The sequence below is a fragment of the Macaca fascicularis genome, chromosome 2 (assembly GCF_037993035.2).
Source record: "Macaca fascicularis isolate 582-1 chromosome 2, T2T-MFA8v1.1".
Taxonomy (NCBI): Eukaryota; Metazoa; Chordata; class Mammalia; order Primates; family Cercopithecidae; genus Macaca; species Macaca fascicularis.
Window position 1 is genome coordinate 126897569 of NC_088376.1, and position 22394 is coordinate 126919962.

Genomic DNA, 22394 nt, shown 5'->3' on the forward strand with positions numbered 1-22394 from the left:
TTCTCCATTCAGCATTCGGGACCAATGACCTCATTGGGCAGGCTTTCCTAATGCCCCATCTGAAGTCACTCCTCATCCTCAGTCACTCTATCCCATCATCCTCTTTTACTTTCTTCATAACATTTACTACCAACTGAAATTAAAATGTTCATTTCCTTGTTTGTCATCTGCGTCTCCCACAGCATATTAAGTTATATGAGTTCAGAGATTTTGTGTATGTTGTTCACTGCAGTATCCCTGGTGTCTAGGGTGGTGCCTGGCAACCACTAGGCATTCAAATATTTGTCGAATGACTGAATGACTCAAAGAATCTTGGGAGGTAGCAGTTATTATTCCTATTTTATGAACAAGAAAATGAAGGTCCAAAGAGGTTTTCGTTACCTGCCCAAGGACACATAAGCTTGGAAGGGGTAGATCTAGAATGTAAATCCAGACACAGCTCAAAATTGATGTCTCTCTATACTCCAACTCTTTCCCCCCATCCCACTCTTCCTAGTTCTATCATCTGCTTCAGGACTCTTTTGGGAACGTACAAGTTTTGTCACAGATGCCACAGCAGCAAATGTTTCAGCCTATTACATACACACATACATGCAGACATGCACACACACAGACATGCACATAGACACCCATGCACAAATAAAAAACAGCTCTCTTTCCTAGCATAAAACTCATCTCATTTATCTAGATAATTGATTAAATACAACAGAATTCAGACAGGGGTGCCAATAATTACACGAAAAATATTGCCCTGTTGCTAAAGAAATTATTCATTTATTCAAGCACCTATTACTTACTGTGCTCTGAGGATGCCAACAGATGAGGAAAAACAGACCAGGGAGGAGCACATGTCCATTTGGCCAAGGCATATTAGACACACTGTACTTCAGCGCTTCTCAAATAAGGGGCAGAGGAACATCTGCACCCACTCTCCTAAAATATGGATTCCTGGGTCTCATTCTCTGCTGCAGCAGAATTTCTATTTCACTTGAATTTTGCTGTAAAACTATGACTTGGGCACTATGATTAGTCCCACTTTAGGGATGAGAAAACAAGTATGGATAGGTTAAAATGAATTGACCAAGGTCACATAGCTAAGCTAGAAATGAGAACTCAGGCATAATTCCCAAATCCACTCTCTTAGCCCCTCAACATTATACACTTCATTCTAGAGCATTTTAAAGCTCTTTGCCCCAGTACTGAAACATAGAAGACCCTCACTACTCCAAGTGCCGTCCAGCATCATCAGCATCACCTGGGGGTTTGTTAGGAGTGCAAATTCTTGGATCCCACCCCAGATGTACTGTATCGAAATCTGCATCTTAAAAAGACCTCCAGGAAATTTGTGCGCACTTGAAGGCTTGAGAAGTGTGCTCCAGATTATTGATTAATGCAAACACAGAAAGCAGAGTAATTGTTGTAACTCCCAGAACCTTTCTAGAGGAGTTTTTCTTGTTAAGCATCTGGTTATTTGACTGAACAACTCGAAGCGCGAGAGAGTGACAGGACTAAATCCTAGTGTCTGCTGCCACCTTGTGGTGAGAAATTCCATCCCAGGCAGAATTTGCTCTTCACCACGAAATAAACGGGGCAATGTTGGAAGGGAGGGGTGGTTCAAGGTCTTCAATTCAGCAATGTACTTTGAGAGACCACTACAAAATTCCAAGATGTAATGAAAACCACCCTTGGGGTACATTTTGAGATGTAATGAAAACCACCCTTGGGGTACATTTTGAGATGTCCAAACAACTGGCCTTGTCACATGTGTCCCACAGGACACAGAGAACATTCACCAGCTGTAGCTGAGAGATCTAACAGAAGCTCAACTTGTGTTAATCAACAGCTCATTCGTATTCCTATAGGTGCCTTCCCCTTCAGAGGTCAAATATGACTTCTGAATGTGGTGGTCAATTAGTGCATGGGTGGTTTTTTTGTTGTTGTTTTGTTTTGTTTTGTTTTTTGCGATCCAAATGCCAGTGTTGATGCAATCAGATCATCATTTCTGCATTTGCCTTGTTCAAGAATCTGTGAAGTATTCCACAAAGGTCCATGGAATTTCACACAGCTCAGTCAAATACATCATTGGTGACCTCTGTGAAGCTGTAAACAGGGCCAGTCCCACAAATAATGTCTCTGACACTTGGAAGGGAATAAGGGAAAGGCTCTAAAAATTTCCTACATATTTTATTCCAAATAGCCCACACTTTGACAGTACATTCAGTCACTAGATGATTTTGCATCGAAGTCTGTAAGTTCGAGAACTGAAACAGTCCAAAACGGCTACTACAGGTGAAGTTGACAGCAATGGCCCGACCTCAGCTGTATCTACCAGAACCCTTTAAGATTGCCTATGGAAAAGTTGGACAGTGCCGAAGATTCCAGCAACTCAAGAAGAAAAATGGCTCATTCAAAAGGAAGGGGATAGAAAGGTAGGTAACAGAGATTCATTTCCTTTTCTGTCAAATGAGAGTCTTTGGGTTTGGCATAGTGGCATGTCCTTTTAAGCATTACATTTAAAAATGAGGACTCTGGATGGATTGCTGGGGAGGGTACTGCATTGGATCAAGAAATCTAGTGCGACAATGTAAGGTTCATTTTATGATCAGAAAGGTCTTTATTGTAACAGGGAAAACATTTCCTTTACACTTGAAATTGAGTTTTAATGTGGCATAGGAGACTAAAATAAGTACTGATTCTATGTTGATATTTCAGCATCAGAATTTTAGACATCTCACATCCCATGAAAATACTGTTAGTTTGAAAGGTCATTAGTGCATTTTTCAAAATATGTCCACGATCAGTGCTTTCTTTTTCCTATCCCAGCAGTTTGGGCTGCTGAAATATGTACTAATCACATTTCACTATGGACACATTGTTTAATTTAACGTTAAAACTGCCTTAGACCTGCTATATTTTTGTCAGTGACAAAACCTTACAGACAGGTATGAAACATCCAAAATATAATATATTTTAATTTGGAAAATCAGTGTGGCGATTTATTTTCCAATTTCTTTGTGCTTCTTTCTTACCAGGTCCATGGACTATAGTTCAGACATGTAGAAGTGAGGTGTTTTAATGAGTCCTGGAAGCATCAAAGACCAAGCTTAGGAACTTCCATGGACAAAATAAAATACTGCAAAGATTTCCACTTTCAGTGAAAAGTAGGAGCTCCGGGGGAAGCAATACAACCAAATAAATTCAGTACCAACACAAAAATATTAAAAAACATAAAAAGGGGAGGGTTCTGCTCGTATCAGAAGTCGCAGCAGTTGTATTCTTAGGCTCTGGAGCTAAATAACCTTTGTTAATTACGTTTTAGATAGATTGGAGATGAGAGTGGGGAGGATGGGAATGGGAAACAACTTCTAGAGATTCTGAGACGACTTAGAACTGGGCTTTTAACATGAGCAGTCTTCGAAATTCCTGAATCTTCTGAAATTGTATTTGCGTTGTTCTGTGTCAGAGTATGTATATGTGTGTACATGTTTATAGTAGTAGAATCACTTAAAAATTAAATTATTATTAAAGGAATCTCAGAGGGCTTTACGGGAGATTAATCCTAGCCCATAAGTTATCTTTGGGCAAATTAGGAAATGGTGCTCCCTCCTCAGGACATTTTACTGCCACCTGCCATAAAATCATTATAATAACTATACGCAAGTCTAACTATGAAATTGAATAGCACCCCCTGGAAGTCGTACATGTACAATTTGCAGAACCCTGCCCTTGGTCCCAGAAGGGAGGCTGCCAGCTTCTCTCTTATTTTGCCCTCTAGTGTGGGCTCTCTCCTTGCCTTTTACATTTTCTGCATTGTTCTGATCCACATGGTAATAAAAAGTATCATTTATTGAATGCATTTTAAGGTTCCAAACACATGAATTATTTCCCTTTATTTTCACAATTCTGAAAAGACTATGCCCATTTTCAAATGAGAAGATGAAAGCTTATAGAAGTTACCTAACATGCTCAAGGTCACAGAGTTGGGGATTGTCCCGAGTTGAACCAATACCATTGAACTCCAGGGTCTAGGCTCTCACTGAACTACTCCCCATGTATCATTACAGAAAAAGGCTGAATGATTTGGGTTCCGTTTAGAACATTGTTTTCCTGGAGAGTAGTACATATGCTACTGATGATGGTACATGAGGTATTTTAGGTAATATATGAAGAACATTGTTAATGGTTATAAATTTGTTTTAATCCATATTAGAAATACATGTTATATATTTAATATAATGTAATAGCATAATATAAAACCTAGGATTTCACCCAGAGAAATGAAGACTTATGTTCATACAAAACCTATACACAAATGCTTATAGCAGCTTTATTCATAAGAGCCCCAAACTGGAAACAACCCAAATATCCTTCAATTAGTGAGTAGTTAAAGTGTGGCACATTCATATAATGGAGTATTACTCAGCAATAAAAAGATATGAACAATTAATACACAAAACCTGGATGAATGCTCAGAGAATTATGCTGAGTGAAAAAAGCGTATCTCAAAATATTACATGATGTATATTTCCATTTACATAACATTCTTGAAAGGACAAGAATTACACACACAGAAGACAGATTCGTGGATGCCAGTTTAAGAAAGGGGGGACCACTGCTTTTGGTGTATTAGACATGAAGTCCTTGCCCATGCCTATGTCCTGAATGGTATTACCTAGGTCTTCTTCTAGGGTTTTTATGGTTTTAGGTCTAACATTTAAGTCTCTAATCCATCTTGAATTAATTTTCGTATAAGGAGTAAGGAAAGGATCCAGTTTCAGCTTTCTACTTATGGCTAGCCATAAGTAGAAAGCAACGGCAACAAAAGCCAAAATTGACAAATGGGATCTAATTAAACTAAAGAGCTTCTGCACAGAAAAAGAAACTACCATCAGAGTGAACAGGCAACTTACAGAATGGGAGAAAATTTTTGCAATCTACTCGTCTGACAAAGGGCTAATATCCAGAACCTATAAAGAACTCAATCAAATTTACAAGAAAAAAACAAACAACCCCATCAAAAAGTGGGCAAAGGATATGAACAGACACTTCTCAAAAGAAGACATTCATACAGCCAGCATACACATGAAAAAATGCTCATTATCACTCGCCATCAGAGAAATGCAAATGAAAACCACAATGAGATACCATCTCACACCAGTTAGAATGGCAATCATGAAAAAATCAGGAAACAACAGGTGCTGGAGAGGATGTGGAGAAATAGGAACACTTTTACACTGTTGGTGGGACTGTAAACTAGTTCAACCGTTGTGGAAAACAGTATGGCGATTCCTCAAGGATCTAGAGCTAGAAATACCATTTGACCCAGCCATCCCATTACTGGGTATATACCCAAAGGATTATAAGTCATGCTGCTATAAAGACACATGCATACGTATGCTTATTGTGGCACTATTCACAATAGCAAAGACTTGGAATCAACCCAAATGTCCATCAGTGACAGACTGGATGAAGAAAATGTGGCACATTACACCATGGAATACTATGCGGCCATAAAAAAGGATGAGTTCGTGTCCTTTGTAGGGACATGGATGCAGCTGGAAACCATCATTCTCAGCAAACTATCGCAAGAACAGGCAACCAAATACTGCATGTTCTCACTCATAGGTGGGAATTGAACAATGAGATCACTTGGACTCGGGAAGGGGAACATCACACACCGGGTCCTATTGTGGGGAGGGGGGAGAAGGGAGGGATAGCATTAGGAGATATACCTAATGTAAATGAGGAGTTAATGGGTACAGCACACCAACATGGCACATGTATACATATGTAACAAACCTGCACGTTGTGCACATGTACCCTAGAACTTAAAGTATAATAAAAAAAATTAAATTAAAAAAAAAAAAAGAAAGGGGGGACCAGTGGAAAGTGGGTGTGGCTATAAAACATGAGGGATCCTGGTGTTACTGGAAATGTTCCGTATCCTGACTGTATCAATGTCAACATGCTGGTTGTGAAAATATAGTTTTGCAAAATGTCACCATTTGGGAAAACTAGGTAAAGAGCACACAGAATCTCCCTGTATTTCTTTCTTTCTTTTCTTTCTTTTTTTTTTTTTTTTTTTGAGATGGAGTCTCGCTCTGTCACCCAGGCTGGAGTGCAGTGGTGTGATCTTGGCTCACTGCAAACTCTGCCTCCCGGGTTCACGCCATTCTCCCGCCTCAGCCTCCCCAGTAGCTGGGACTACAGGCACCCGCTACCACGCCCGGCTAATTTTTTGTGTTTTTAGTAGAGACGGGGTTTCACCGTGTTAGTCAGGATGGTCTGGATTTCCTGAGCTGGTGATCCGTCCGCCTCGGCCTCCTAACGTGATGGGATTACAGGCTTGAGCCACCGCGCCCGGCCCCCTCCCTCTATTTCTTACAACTGCATGTGAAACTATAATGATCTCGACATTAAAATTTTAATTTTAAAAAATACCGAAATTTCATGGGTATTATTACTTGGAGTGAAGCTAACAAAAAATAGTTAATTGAGGAAGAATATTAGGTAATAATTGTATCACGGTATAGGTGATATTCTAGCATAGTGGTTAACAACACAGACCTCAGAATCAGATAATCTGGACATAAATTATATTTAACCTCTCCAAGCTTTAATTTCTTCATGTGTGAAGTAGAGATGAGAACATAAAGATTAAATTATATTATACACATGAAAGCATTTGGAAGAGTGTTTAGCACACAGAAAGCTATCAGGAAATGTTGTCTATTGTTTAGTCTATTGCATATAATAAAATATGCCAAAATTATGAAGATGGTACACGTAGTCGCTATATATGAATTTATAGTATGTTATCTAAATGAGTGTTTTATGTAAATGCAGTATTTATGGGGCCTTGGAGTTTACTCCTTATTGACTACCCTAGCAGACTCTCTCATCTTCTGTTACTTTCACTTTGAAACTGCCAAATCTAGCAAAAACTATCTCAAACTATCATTGAAATAAGATTGCCAATTTGCCAATGTAAATTCATGGATTCCAACAGTCAGACCTGGATTAAAGTCTGCATTCAGTCCTTGGTCAATTAATTTAACCTATGTCTCAGTTTACTCATAAGTAAAATGAAGCTAATAATATAACCTACCTCTAACAGTATTGTGTTTAAATTAAATAACAGCCAGATTACTATAATTTGATAACAAAACACCAAGTAGTTGCTTTGGCTTTATTTTTCTGTGATTTGATTCTTGGTCTTCAATTTCATTTTGTTTTTCTGAATTGTATAATTGGTTCACATTTGAGGTTTGTGTTTTAATTATTCAAATTATTCATTTTTAACTTTTTAGTTTCCCTAATATGAGTCATTTTTATTTTGTTTAGATGGCATAGAGCTGTGTCTACCAACTTACTAAAACAAAATGTATTGGTCCCTAAAGAGGAGTCATCCAGTGATAGTGACATGGGATTTCATGAAAGTCAACAAAATCAGAAAAGAAATTTGATGACGAAAGTGAAGACTGCTTTTGGGAGGATGCTGTCCTACAAGTGTAGAAGCAAGCTAGCAAGTGCCAGCAAAGAGGGCTCCACTGACCATAAGGAAGCCCTACTGTCAAACATGCAGAGCCTTCTCCCTAGGATTGTCAAGGAGCTTCCATCTCCCAAGTTATTTACAGCAAAAATGAGAAAGCTTTCAGAGAATGGTAATCAAATTCGGGCAATTTGTCACTGGGTTGAGGCCAAGAGGAAGAGTGAAATTAGGATGGATTATCTTGCTATAAAAGTATGGCAGCCCAGAGGAGCTTGTCTGAAATGCAGAATCTCAGGCTCTACCTGGGACCTTCTGAGTCAGAAGCCACACTTTAGCAAGATCCTCAGTTGGCTTGTATGTTCATACTGTGTGTGTGTGTGTGTGTGTGTGTGTGTGTGTGTGTGTGTTTTAGATGGAATCTCGCTCTATCACCCAGGCTGTAGTGCAGAGGCATAATCTCGGCTCACTGCAACCTCTGCCTTCTGGGTTCAAGCAATTTTCCTCTCTCAGCCTCCTGAGTAGCTGGAACTACAGGAGTGTGCCACCACACCCAGCTAAATTTTGTATTTTTACTAGAGATAAGGTTTCACCCTGTTGGCCAGGCTGGTCTCGAACTCCTGACCTCAGGTGATCCATTTGCCTTGGCCTCCCAAAGTGCTGGGATTACAGGTGTGAGCCCCATGCCTCACCTTGTTCATACCTTTTGAGAAGCACTGAATTGGATTGCCTTAGAGGTTCCTCCCAGTTCAATTAAACAGTTTTCTAATCAGTTTAAAATCACTTTTTATTTAAATATATGTGTGTGTATATTCATATATACATTATATATAATTTATATATATATGAAAATCAAACTCAAGCGGGATTTTTGTTTTGTTTCTGGAAAAAGTAGTGATGCAGACTTTCACATGGCTACTTCTAACAGTGGAGGGGGTAGTGGAAATTAAATGAAAAAAATGTATAACTGGTAAGTCATAAAGAATGCTCACTTTTATTGCATCTACTTTCTATGTACTGTGTGGAAGAATCAATATTTGAACTGTTAATTTTAAGTCATTTTTGCAACTAGTAATAATGCCATTTGGCATCCTATGGGTCATGACTAACAATACTACCAATGTTTGCATTCTCATCTGTAGCTTTTCAAAAAATAAATGGAGTCTAGGCTGGGAGCAGTGGCTCACGCCTGTAATCCCAGCTCTTTGGAAGGCTGAAGCAGGTGGATCACTTGAGCCCAGGAGTTTGAGACCAGCCTGGGCAACCTGGTGAAACCATCTCTACCAAAAATATAAAAAAAAAAATTAGTCAGGCATGGTGGCATGTGCCCGTAGTCCCTACTAGGGGAGCTGAGGTGGGCGAATCGCTTGAATCTGGGAGGCAGAGATTGCAGTGAGCTGAGATTGTGCCACTGCACTCCAGCCTGGGTGACAGAAAGAGACCCTGTCTCAAAAAAAAAAAAAAAAAAAAAGAAGAAAGAGTCTATTTTTATAGCACTTTTATATTTACAGAAAAATTAAACAGAAAATGTAGAGTTCCCATGTATACCTTCCCTTCCCTGATCCCCACAGCTCCTATTATTAACATATTGCCTTAGTGTGGTACATTTACAATCGATGAACCAATATTAATATATTATTATTATTAACTGAAGTTATAGTTTACATTATGGTTCCCTCTTTATATTGTGCAGTTCTGTGGGATTTGACAAATACCTACTTTTATGTCATACCCTGTCATAACAGGCATCCACCAGTATCATACAGAATAATTTCACTGCTTTATATATCCTCTGTAGCTTTTTAATGTCCTTCACAGCACAGAATCAGGAAACACACAGCCCTTATAGTGTATGTAAATATACATACAACTTCACATTTTACACACCATGATCAGGCAACAAAACTGATGTGTGCTTTTCCCAGGAAAAAAAAAAAAAAGAAAATCTTGGTGGTTTCCAGCCGACTAATTTCAAACAAACTCTCTGTTCTGGAAAAAGCAGTCACTAATACAAGCATCCAAGCATCTAGCAATTACCTGGTATGGATTGAGCTGTATATTTCTGTTGAAAATAACAAAGAGGATATGCTTCTATATTGCTGGGGCTGGAATTGAAGAATCCAGCAGAAAACAGAGGATCAAATTTCTACTCTTAATCTGTGCACTGGTTTATTTTTGTCTTAGTTGGAATAACAAATATCAACTAAGATTTCTCCAGAAAATATACTCATCCTTTAGGATGTAGTTCAAACATTAATACCCTTTGTTGTAGCCCAAAATCAGTTGCTCTTCCCCGCTGACCTTCAAAACATGTTTTTATATATTTAACAAATATCTGCTAAGTACTTATTATATGACAGCCACAATATTTGGATAGAGTAGCACATAAAACAGCCATGGTCCCTGCCTCATGGAGTTATAGCATAGAGGGGCTTTCAAACATGCAGAAAATTACATTTGTTCCAAAGGAGCACAGGATGCTATTGAAAGAAATCATGGGTGCTCTAACTTTAGGGGAGGGGTCTCAGGAAAGGCTTCCCCAAGGAAGGGACAATTAAATTGAGATCTGAAGGATGTCTAAGACATAAGGATGGCTTACACAAGGTGGAGGGGGGAGAACAGTTTCCCAGGAATAAGGGAGAGCATGTTCAAGTCACAATATCAAGAGATCACCAGGCACAATTTAGCAATGAAAGAAATCCAGCAGAGGTTGGAACACAGAGAGCTAAGGAGAGGCTGGTTGAATTAGGTAGTAAGGGTGTCTGTCATAGGACACATTGAGAATTTTTAACTTTCTTCTAAGGGTGATAAGAAACCATTGGGTACTTTCAAGCTGGGGATTTATATAATCTGATTTGCATTCTTAAAAGATAGCTTTGGCTGCATAGTGTAGATTGCATTGGATGAGGGTAAGCACAAATGCAGGAAGAACAATAAGCACCCGTACATTCTTTCAGGCAAAGAATGACATTAGCTTGGATTAGTCATGACAGTGGGAATGGGGAGATAAAGGGAGAAATAAGCATAGATAGAAGTTACAAGATTTGGGGAAGAGTTGGACAGTGAAGGGTGGGGGAGAGGGAAGAATTTCTGGATTGACCACTTGCTTTGAAGGTGGAGGCATCATTCACTAAGATAAGGAGCAATGGACCTGGATTGAAAAATAAGTCATGAGTTCTGGCTAGACTTGCTGACTTGAGGTCCCTGCCGAATAGCCAAGTGGAGGTGTCAAGTAGGCTAATGTATTCTCTGAGGGTCCCAGAGAAGTCCTTATCAGTAGACTTTAAGCAACAAGATGATTTTAGGTGTGCACACAGCATGAAGGAACAGCGTAACACACAGCAAATTGCAAACACACTTTCCCCAATGCTGTCATCAAGGAAAATGTCTCATTTAGTGACCCCCTTTATTAAGAAAAAGAGAGTACCTGTAGTCCCAGCTACTCGGGAGGCTGAGGCAGGAGAATAGCTTGAACCCAGGAGGCGGAACGTGCAGTGAGCCGAGATCACACCACTGCACTCCAGCCTGGGTGACAGAGGGAGACTCTGTCTCAAAAGAAAAAAAAAAAGAAAAAGAGAGTAATCTTAGGTTTAGTGCCCTCTGCAAAAAATAACATAGCTTTGTTTTTAGCATAGTGATTTTAATGCCTATTTATGATACTAGTCTTAAATTTATGGTAGTGTTTTAGAGTTTCCTTTATAAATACATTTATTGAGTTAAGCACTGAATTGATATGTTTTAAAATGTTAAGGAATCCAAGGTTCCCTGGCTCCTGGATATAGGAAAGATGAATCAATGATATGTAAATGACTGAGTCTTGAGCCACATTTCTTGAAAATAGAGAGAAAATTTGCTTTAATCCACAATGAATACCCAAGAGAGGGTCTTGCATAGTAGAGGATTACTTTTCTAATTCCACAATGGTTCAGGGGAAAAACTTAAATCTCGAAGAGAGAGAGAGGTGGCTACCTTGTCAAAGATTGGGCTGGTGTCCACTGAGGTCATGACCATAACAAAAGGCAAATGTTGGCAGGAGAAAATGTAAGATTGGGAAGAGCAAATCCATTTTTTATTTTTAACTCTAAAGAAAAAAAGCCACTGAAGCAGCATGTGATGCTGTCTTCTAAGAATACTGTATTTTTAATAGGAAAAATGTGTTCCTCATTGTGATCCTTACAGATTCCTTTTTCCCTCTTTCTCTAAGCGACTATACAACTTGATGTTGTAGAGGCAGAGACAGAGGAGATAACCCAGGGAAATACACTCCTTCGGGCCAGGAGAACCACCAAGCGGTTATCTGTGACATCTCTTCCTTCAGGACTACAAAAGGTAAAACGCTAAACAAATTTGCCTCTAAAGACTTACATATAACTCAATGTTTAGAGATTTTGTGAAAACCAAGTTCTGTCCTACCATAAGTCCTCCACGATAAGCCTTTAAATCTGCTGCTTCTGTCTCCTCTCCAAGAATTTAGGGTACTCTCTGGGTCAGATTCTTCTACTTCTATGCTCAAACTGTTCAGCTTCTACTACATCTGGGCAACAGTGGAGTTTGGATATTTGTAACTGACTTTCTCACTCTTCAAATGTTAGTATATTAGCATTCTGGCCTATCTGTGCATACTATGTGGAGTGGAACTCATTAGACCAGCACTGTCCAATGCAACTTTCCGTGAAGATGCAAGTATACATTGTCCAATATAGTAGCTGTTAGCCACACTGAAATGTGGTCAGTGCAATTGAGGAACTGAATTTTTAATCTTAATTTTCATTGAAATTAAAATGTAAATAGCCATATGTACAACACAGAAAATGCAGTGTAGATGATCTAGGATGCTCCAAACCAATGCTTTTACTTATCCATAGGTATGCATGGGTTTTTGTGTGTTTGTTTTGAGGCAGAGTCTCGCTCTGTCGCTCGCCCAGGTTGGAGTGCAGTGGCACAATTTTGGCTCACTGCAACCTCTGTCTCCTGGGTTCAAGCAATTCTCTTACCTCAGCCTCCTATCTAGCTGGGACTACCGGCATGCACAACCATGCCTGGCTAATTTTTGTAGTTTTAGTAGAGACAGGGTTTCGCCATGTTGGCCAGGCTCGTCTCGAACTCCTGGTCTCAAGTGATCCACCTGCCTTGGTCTCCCAAAGTGCTGGAATTACAGATGTAAGCCACTGTGACCGGCCATGCATGTATGTTTGATCCTAAATTGCCCAGTCTGTTTTTCAAAAATAGAACCATGGACTATTATTATTTTAGATATAAGACTTACCTTAAAGCTATGTTCCAAATTCTGTTCTAAGTGCTTTAAAAATATCAACTCGGATAATGCTTACAACAGCCCTATAATGTAGGTAGCAATATTATCCTTATTTTAGGGATAGTACTGAGTGTTTAAGTAATTTGCCCATGTAAGTGACAGAGCCAAGTTTCAAACCCAGGAAGACCTGGCTCTAGAGTCCTTAGTAGTAATTGCTATGCTATAGACTAACTGTACTGTCCAAATATGCTAGTCAATAGCTGAATGTCACTACCTATGTTAATTAAAATTAAATACAATTAAAAGTTCAGTTCCCCAGTTGCACTAGCTACATTTCAAATGGCCAATAATTGCACCTAGTTAGTGGCTGTCCTATACAGCACAGATAGAGCACAGCACATTTCCATCTTCACAGAAAGTTCCACTGAACAGTACTGCTCTGGAACACCACTGTCAGAGTGCACTGATATTAGTTTTGAATTTTTGCCTTTTGTGTGCTAGGTTTGTATTTAGTGTGCCCATATTATGTTTTAGGCAGTTTGTAGGTTTGGGGTGGGGAGTATAGGGTGATCCAATGGACATGGTCTTGCTTCTGTGGAACTTACAATCAAATAGAGGAGATACACATTAAACCATAGTGCCACACAGCAGTGGAGTAAGGATAATCTTTTGAACAAATGTTGCTGGAACAAGTGGGCATTCATATAGGAAAAAAATGAAAATTGATCCCTGTCTCACACCATATACAAAAATTAATTTCTGTTCAGTTATAGATTTAAGTGGAAAAGGCAGAAACCTTAAAACTCCTGGAGGACAATAAGAATATCTTCATGACTTCAGCATAAAGACTTTTAGGACACACATAACACTAACCATAAAGATAAAGATGGGGCAATTTGGCTATGATTAAGAATTTCTTTCCATCAAATCGTGTTAGATCAGAGGTTGTCAACTAGCTATGAAAATGGTTTGTTTAGCCCTCAGAATGTTCTCAAAAATGTATTTGAATTGGCTGGGTGTGGTGGCTCATGTCTATAATCCTGGCACTTTTGAAGGCTGGTGAGGGAGGATCACTTGAGCTCGGGAGGTCGATACCAGCCTGGGCAACATGGCAAAACCCCACCTCTACAAAAAAATATAAAAATTAGCTGGGCATGGTGGTGTACACTTTTAGTCCCAGCTCCTCAGGAGGCTGAGGTGGGAGGATCACTGGAGCCTACAGAGGTTGAGGCTTTAGTGAGCCATGATCATGCCACTGCTCTCCAGCGCAGGCAACAGAGTGAGACCTCATCTTAAAATCTATATATGTATTTGAATTAATTGTCCACATTTAAAAATTAGGATATTTCAAATAAAATTCTGGGTTTTCAACTTTCTTTTGAAAAATAAAAAGATTTGAAAATACTAGGCCAATTCCTCAAGGCAACAAGCAGGAGCTGCACCAAGGTACTGCAGGAGGTGTGTTCTCTTCAGTCCATACCAGCCCCAACTAGTCCTGCTTTGCAAAACTTGCCTAGGCACTAGATTTTGCCGTAGTTGTATTCAATAAACACAGACATAATGTAGTAACTGCCAAGTATGCTAGTATGCTAGGTGCTTAACAGGAAAAAGTACTGGATTTTATGAAAGAGAAAAAAGAGGGGTCTTTCTTTAGCTAGATCAGGGAAGATTCTGCAAGTGACATTTGAGCTGGGCAAGCTGGCAGGGTAGCAGTGGTTCAGCAGACTCCATTTGTAAAGGCAAAGGGTAGGACCCAGATCTGGTCCCATATCCTACTTTGTGTAGGTCTCACAATAGTCCTAATGTGAATTATTAAGCACAAGGGGAAGGAAGAGTAAACTCAATAAGACTAAAAAGGGCGTATTAGCTTGGAGCCATGACCTGGGAATGATTTCCAATTGCAACACTATTAGGACAGGTACTTGTAACCAGTAAGCCAGGGATAATGGGAAAAGTATCAGGCATGGGGTGAAAAGAACCCAGAGCTTTCTTTTTATGTTTGAATATATGACTGCCATGAAAATAAGGAAACCTGCAGAAACGAGACCAAATTAACAACTAGATTCACTGATAATGAGCTTTCTGGGGCACTGGTCCACAACGGCCCCACACTGTCACTGTGCCCGGCAGCTGCAGAGGCAATTTCTTCTTCTTCCCCTTATGAAGACCTGCAGACCTGCTTTTTTCCTGATGCTGTATATTCTTTCAGAGTCAGACAATCTCATTTCTCTGCACCCTGTAGATCTCTTCAAAGAGAGCTCTGGGCACAAAGAAGATACTTGGGTGTGGAGAATAATATGAATACAGCCTCCAACCCAATATTGTTATGTGGCAAATGTTCAGTTTATAAGAGAATGTCCCGAAGGTGAGAACTCTTGTTAAAGCACCATCACAAAAATAATGTTGGTAGTTCCTAATCTGATGTGTTTTGCATTTTTACCATAGGGGCCATATTCACCAAAAAAGAGACCACATTTTCCAGCACTTAAAAAGAAGAAGCATGGCATGAAAAACATCCTTCGAAAATCAGATTTGACAGTAGGAAAGCTTCAAATGCAGGTAGTGGACAAAGGCTTTTAACTTTTGAATCTCAGAAGCATCAGAGAACCAGGCTTAACCAAACGCACAGCCCTATTAGACAGCATGGGTGGGATGAAATTAATGATTAGCATTAAGAAATAATGTTAGTAGGGGGGCATTCTGAAAGTGGCTAAAGGATTGCTAAGGACACCTAGGATGATGCTGTATACCTGATAAATATTAAATGAATTCAATTAAAGTGAAGGCATATACATAGGTTTCTTTTCAGAAGAACTGAGATCGTCTTTATCACTGGGTGGTAAATGTACGCTTTCAAGCTCCATTTGCTATGACTTGAATTAGAATAATATTTTAAGACTTGCAAAATGTCCACCAGTTCCAGAACTCTTCTCTTGGGAAAAGCAACTATCCCTTTGATTTTGACAAGGCTTTCCAAAACATGGCTTCATTTCTTGGTATTTATCTGTCATAGGTGGATGACCTCATAGAAACAGTGACTGATAAATCCATGAAGTTATTGGCCCAAAGACATGCTGAGCTTCAACGGTGTGAGTTTCTGGGGGATGAAATTCTTCAGTCTTCTAAACAGTTCCAGAGGATATCCAAGAGAACCATGAGGAAGTATAAATTTAAAAATGTGTGTTTCCCATGTACCTGCTGCTGCTGCTTCTGACTTTGTTCCTGATTCTTTAAAAGTTATCTTCCCAAGGCTGGGCGTGGTGGCTCACGCCTGTAATCTCAGCACTTTGGGAGGCCGAGGCAGGCAGATCCTTTGAGGTCTGGAGTTCAAAACCAGCCTGGCCAACATGGTGAAACCCCATCTCTACTAAAAATACAAAAATTAGCCAGGTGTGGTGGCAGGCGCCTATAATCCCAGCTATTCGGGGGGCTGAGACAGGAGAATTGCTTGAACCTGGGAGGCAGAGGCTGCAGTGAGCCGAGATCGCACCACTGCACTACAGCCTGGGTGACAGCGCAAGACTCCATCTCAAAAATAAATAAATAAAAGTTATCTTCCAAGAGACTCTTATCTTTACTTAATCCTGAAAAAATCTCTCTAGTGAATTAATCAACGGGGGTGGGGATGGGGAGACAGCATTTAAAAAAAATTCTACCCAATAGTCCTTTAAAAAATAAATATCTTTTTTGAAAAACTGGTATTTGTCTGGGGCACAGTGGCTCATGCCTATACTCCCAGCACTTTGGGAGGCTGAGGTGGGTGGATCACATGAACCCAGGAGTTTGAGACCAACTTGGGCAATATAGTGAGAATCTCTTACTACAAAAAACTTTTAAAAATTAGCTGGGTATGGTGATGTGTTGCCTGTAGTCCCAGCTACTTGGGAGGCTGACATAGAAGAATTGCTTAAGCCTGGGAGGTCAAGGCTACAGTGAGCTGTGATCAAGCCACTACACTCCAGCCTGGATGACAGGGCAAGACCCTGTCTCAGAAAAGAAAAAAAAAATTGATTTTTAATTCTGAGTCAATATAGGCAAATTGTTGTTTCATAATTTTTACTAATAATGGAAAATAGAAACATTTGTCACAGCATAGCAATTCTGCAAAGAAATTTCTCCCATGACTTGCCAGATGAAATTAGAGGAAGTATTTATAGGTATTATGACACTTTTAATATGACTACAACTGCGCTAATTTTAAACTTTCATTTTTAAGATAAAAATTATTATTAAAATTACAAAAATATAACATTATTAAGGTATGATTCATGCAAAGTGTCATGTTTCTTAACTAAAATAAATGGATAAGGATGGAGCCGAACAAGTATTACACGTATAATGAAATACTTAAGAAAATCACAAGTGATTCAGCCTTAGCTTAATTTTTAAAAAGATAATAAATTCTTTATGCAAGACAATCTTTTTTTTTTTTTAGATGGAGTTTCACTCTTATTGCCCAGGCTGGAGTACAATGGCGCAATCTTGGTTTACCGCAACCTTTGCCTCCTGGGTTCAAATGATTCTCCTTCCTCAGCCTCCTGAGTAGCTGGGATTATAGGCAGGTGCCACCATACCCGGCTAATTTTGTATTTTTTTTAGTAGAGACAGGGTTTCTTCGTGTTGGTCAGGCTGGTCTCGAACTCCTGACCTCAGGTGATCTGCCTGCGTTGGCCTCCCAAAGTGCTGGGATTACAGACGTGAGCCACCGCGCCTGGCCTATGCAAGACAATCTTAACAAACTATTTACTTCAAACAACTCTTCACTTTATCAGTACATTTTTTCTACTGAAAATGATTCCTAAAGAACAAAACAGTAGAGAAAAGATATCAACAAAACATTTGAGAATTATATTCCTCACATATTAAGGCGAGATATAGAAAGTAATGCGCATTATTTTACTTTGCATCTTATAATTACCTCTCATACCAGTGACTTTTAACAGCCTGGAACCTCTCTATACAATAAGCATACACCACAAACATTTTGCATGTAATTTCACAGATTCATGGCCCTCCTAAAGCCTCTTCATAGACTCCATTTTCAGAAGTGTAACCATTTCCAGAAATTGGCCCATTTTCCCAGTACATCCTAGAAATGCCAACTTCTAACAATTTTCAACTTATTTTGTAAGCCAATCAATGTTACCAGTTAAAAACTACCTGGAATATTAATGAGCACAAACATATCCAGCTTAAAAGCATTTTATTAAGCATTTTTGGATGTTGCTTCCTACCACTTAAGAATAAAAAAATGCATTTTAATAAAAACAAATCTATACTGAAGTCATTTTCCTTTGTGTGAGGAAATATGAATGAAATACACATTCATATTTAAAAACAGAGTATTTTACTGCCAAAACTTTAAATATCTCAAGAGCACACCACATTTTAAACACATTATGGTCACGTAGCTATTTCAATATTCCTGGGAGTGGTGGGCGATTAGCTTGTCTATGGCTTAGGATCTGTTTCCATGCTTGCTTCCTGAGCGTCTTCTACCTCTGAGAGTTTTTCATCATCTGTAATTGAGAAGGAAACATAAAACCTTAATCAAGTTTGCCTATGTTTTATATTCAATGAACACATGAAAACATGTTTATCCTGTATTAGCCAATACAATTAAAGCAAAGATGGCTACTAGTTGAATCAAACTTTCAAATTTATGTGATAGATTTCACTTAAAAAAAAAAAAATCTGGGCAGGGTCTGGTGGCTCACACCTGTAATCCCAGCACTTTGGGAGGCCGAGGCAGGTGGATCATTAGAGGTCAGGAATTCAAGACCAGCCTACCCTACATGGTAAAACCCCATCTCTACTAAGAATACTAAAATTAGCTGGGCGTGGTTGCATGCACCTGTAATTCCAGCTACTTGGGAGGCTAAGGCATGAGAATCACTTGAGCCTGCAAGGTGGGGATTGCAGTGAGCCAAGATTGTGTCACTGCACTCCAGCCTGGGTGACAGGAAGGCTGTCTCAAAAAAAAAAAAAAAAAAAAAAAAAAATCTGGGTCTTAGGCTATTCTTTAAAACAATCAAAAGATCAGGTAATACAAAAATTTCTAACTGTCTACAGTGAATATAAAGAGCAAGTCTCCAGTTCTCCAAAGTACCCACCACTCAGTGGGTATGCAAATGTTCTTATGTACTGATTCCTTATTATTGCCTGCCTGGGTCCTGAGTTATTACATTATAGTAATCAACTACAGTGAACCAAGAAAGATTCCAAATCTATCATCCTTGAATTTTTCTTAATTTAAACCACTATGTATATCTTTAAATCCTATATTACCACAAATTATGACTTTTCTACATATATTCAAGAAAGTTGAACTTGAGTACCTTCTAACGTCATCCAGCTATATTGTTCAGAAATAGAAGGTATACTCTCTCTCCAAGATACATATTTCAAAAGATACATTCCTGGGTCATTTAAAAAATCTTCATAAACATTTATTTTGAGACTATTTCTACTTACTTTCCAATGTTTGCTGAAGTTCATGGATGGTACTAAGAAGAACGTGAAACTGTTTCCGTCTCAATTCCAGCTGTGTTAACAAGAAAAAAATTTATACAAATGATGACCTATATATATAGATATATAGACAGACAGACAGACAGATCACAAAGGCTAAATATATGTGCAAATACCTTATCTTCAACACTTTCTTTAATGTGTGAAAGATGCTCTAATTCTTTTCCCAGAGCCTCTAGTTCCCTGGAAATAAAACAGTGTTACATTTTGCTGAATGGGGGAAAAGAGATTACAATTAATACCTAACTTTTTAGTTACTAGATAGGATTTTTAAAATTAAAAAAAAAAAGACTTATAAGGAGTTATAACACTCCACTATGGTGAAACTTCTGAAGCTGGGGATGATTTCTTCTTAACTTCTAAATATGGATTTACTTTCATTAAAATTACATTTTTGGATACATTTTTAAAGTACAGAAAAACACAGATAATAAAATAACAAGACCCAAGAAATGATACATATTGTGAAGCTTAACTTCAAGGGTTTTTTTTTTTGGTAAAAGAAATAAAACATTGCCAATTAACCTGAAATATCCTTTGAATCTTACCTCTAGACCTCTATCCTGGGCTGTTTTATCTCCTCTACCTCCCACTCAGGCAACTACTATATCATTCTAATTCTTTTTTATGCATATACTTGTATCTCTGAATAATATACAGTATTGGTATATAATATTTGAAAGGGGGTTCTAACTTTTATAAATGGTTATTATTCTTTGTTTCAGGAATGTAGTAATAATTTAAAATTTATTATGTGTCTTTTCACTATGTTTTGAGAGCTGTGTTTTAAAAGGGCATAACTAGTTTATTGTTTTTAACTGAAATTCAGTATTTTAATATATGAAGACCATATTCTATTTGTCCATTGTGCTATTAATGAATATTACATGCATTTATTTCAGACATATAAGTGGTAAGGTCAGAGGGAAATAAAATTTAACAGAGAAGTATGGGAAAATATAATATTGAAGATCTGACCCCTCCTTTTGAAACATATTTATTCTGCAAAAAATGAAATGCCTAGGGTAGTTTATGAGCATTTATGTATAAAGGTTAGTTCCTTTCAAAGTAAAACTCTACACTTACTTTAATGTCTCATGCCTGTCTGGATGGTGTTGAATCACTTTTGCCAAAGCATCATATTCTGAAAGACATAAAAATATTTATCAAACTAAGGGTTTTTTGAATATGAATTATCAAAACAAAAATGTATAATATCAACAAAAATGTATAATATCACAAACCTCTTCTAATCACTTCCCTAGTACATCAAGAAATGAAATCATTGAAAGATGAGTATTGCCAGTTTTAGTTGACTGAGTTATAATTATAATGATACACAACATCAAAAGTGTTCCAAACAGGGGTTTTAGCTCCCACTTTTTTTCCATTTATATGTCGTGGACAGAATATAAGAGGTCAGCATAAGCATAAGCAAATTTAAGTTATTATTGATTATCAAATAGACTGATTCTGAGAAGGATCTTACTCACTAGTTGTCTAAAAAATAAAATAAAATAAAATAAAATCAGTAAATATATCCTACCATTAGTTTGAGTTGTTAGTCAACAGCAAATTACACTTCTCACTCATTCCAAAAGTTAAGATTTCAGAAACGTGCAAATAACTTAAAATTCAGGTTCTACTTTCTGCTCCACTGAGACCTCCAAGATAAGTCATGTAACTTCTGTTAACCTTTCTTATGAAGTGATGAGTGATGAGTGGCAGGATTTACTTAAAAACCTCATTAACCAACGAAAACACTCCAAATATTTTTAAATGACTTTTGAACTGATACTAAGTTGGTATATCTTACTGTAAATAGGGCACCAAAACTTCACCATACACATTTTAAACTGAAAAAAACAACTTGTAAAAAGAGGAAATTAAGCTTCATCTTAATTAGTTCATTAAAAAGTGAACATTCATTGTTTTAGAACTGAGCATATTAATTCAATAAAAGTATGATTCTTTTGAACACAAATTTTTTGAATTACAAAATAATACATGCCCTATGTAAAACAAAACAAAACAAAAACAGAGAAAAGAACCTAAGCCATAAAAACTCACAACTTCAAAATAACCATTAACATTTTCTATTTTCTTCTAGTTTTTCACATCAATGTAACAGTTGTGATCACACATTATATTTTTTATTTTTATTTTTCTTCAATTTACATTTTAAGAACAGCATTGCCTCTAACATTAAAAATTGTCTTGAAATAGTATTTAGGAACTACATAAGTATATACTCTAACTTAAAAACAAGAGATTATAACAAAACTCAACTTTAACCTTCTTATTAGATATTGTAGGCCGTCTAGAAATGTTTGCTTGCTTTGTACTTAATGAAAACTCACAGAGTTTAAATTCCTTTCCATTTCATTTTTTGGAAAGTAGCTCTATTAAACAAACAAACTAAAAACCCAAACCATAAATCTAGTATATTTATGTAAATCGCCTCTGCTGATTAACTATAACATTATTTAGGCAAAAGGGTCCAAGATGGTAAAAATTTAATACTTAAGAAATACTGGGATAAGAAAAAAAAAGAGAAAAACAAAAGAAATACTTAGATAATCAACATAATCCAGCAAAAACATTCTTTTCAACACAGACCTCCTTCTGTATTTTAAAGAATAATATAGTTCTAAGGAATTAAAATTTGGATTTTTTTTTTAAATCAAGGTTGATTCAGGCTGCAGATTATACCTCACAACATTAAAAACTGCATGAAAATAGTAGTCAGTAATAATGTATTTGCACATTAAATCCCTCAAAACCCTTACCTTGGCGATTTTTTCGTATTCGTTTTGCTTGAAGAATTTGCTTTTTGCACTCAGCAATTTTTTCATGTGCCCCAGCTATGCTACATTCTATATGAGAAGGTTTTTAAAAGATAGTGGTAACAAAATCAATAATCCATTTTTAATTTTAAAATGCATTTATAAATTAAATTCTATTGGTAACAAAATAGACACTAGTATTTTAAAAAAACAGCTGTAACCCAAAGTACTATATCATGTTAGAATATGCATTTTTATAGCTAACATTTACTGTATTCTTTCCATTAATACAGTAATTGTTATTATTCTTTTACCACCAATCAAAGAAAATTGT

At 37.6% G+C, this 22394-nt stretch overlaps 2 protein-coding genes across 4 annotated transcripts in view; one reads left to right on the forward strand and one right to left on the reverse strand.

The window, feature by feature from the left end:
• Window positions 1-2304: 2304 nt before the first annotated feature.
• C2H3orf49 (chromosome 2 C3orf49 homolog) lies at window positions 2305-17207 on the forward strand. The gene is made up of 6 exons (XM_074033704.1): window positions 2305-2429; window positions 2923-2942; window positions 7326-7664; window positions 11694-11818; window positions 15189-15302; window positions 15757-17207. The coding sequence occupies exons 1-6, from the start codon at window positions 2305-2307 to the stop codon at window positions 15955-15957; spliced, it is 924 nt and encodes a 307-aa protein (XP_073889805.1). The 3' UTR covers window positions 15958-17207.
• A 722-nt stretch (window positions 17208-17929) lies between these two features.
• The window catches only part of THOC7 (THO complex subunit 7), a 29892-nt gene continuing 25427 nt past the window's right edge, over window positions 17930-22394 (reverse strand). For all 3 annotated transcript variants that reach the window (XM_065540895.1, XM_005547529.2, XM_005547528.5), the window contains 5 exons: window positions 22064-22150; window positions 20361-20418; window positions 19391-19457; window positions 19218-19287; window positions 17930-18262 (listed from right to left, as the gene is read on the reverse strand). In XM_065540895.1, the coding sequence (XP_065396967.1) occupies window positions 18195-18262; window positions 19218-19287; window positions 19391-19457; window positions 20361-20418; window positions 22064-22150 (350 nt within the window). In that variant the 3' untranslated portion in view covers window positions 17930-18194. The remainder of the gene's footprint in view (window positions 18263-19217; window positions 19288-19390; window positions 19458-20360; window positions 20419-22063; window positions 22151-22394) is intronic.

Coding starts and splice junctions, on each gene's coding strand:
- C2H3orf49 (XM_074033704.1), top strand. CDS start 2,305: ATGGCCCGACCTCAGCTGTATCTACCAGAACCCTTTAAGATTGCCTAT. Junction 7,665..11,693: donor GAGAAAGCTTTCAGAGAATG/GTAATCAAATTC, acceptor TCTTTCTCTAAG/CGACTATACAACTTGATGTT. Junction 11,819..15,188: donor TTCCTTCAGGACTACAAAAG/GTAAAACGCTAA, acceptor TTTTTACCATAG/GGGCCATATTCACCAAAAAA.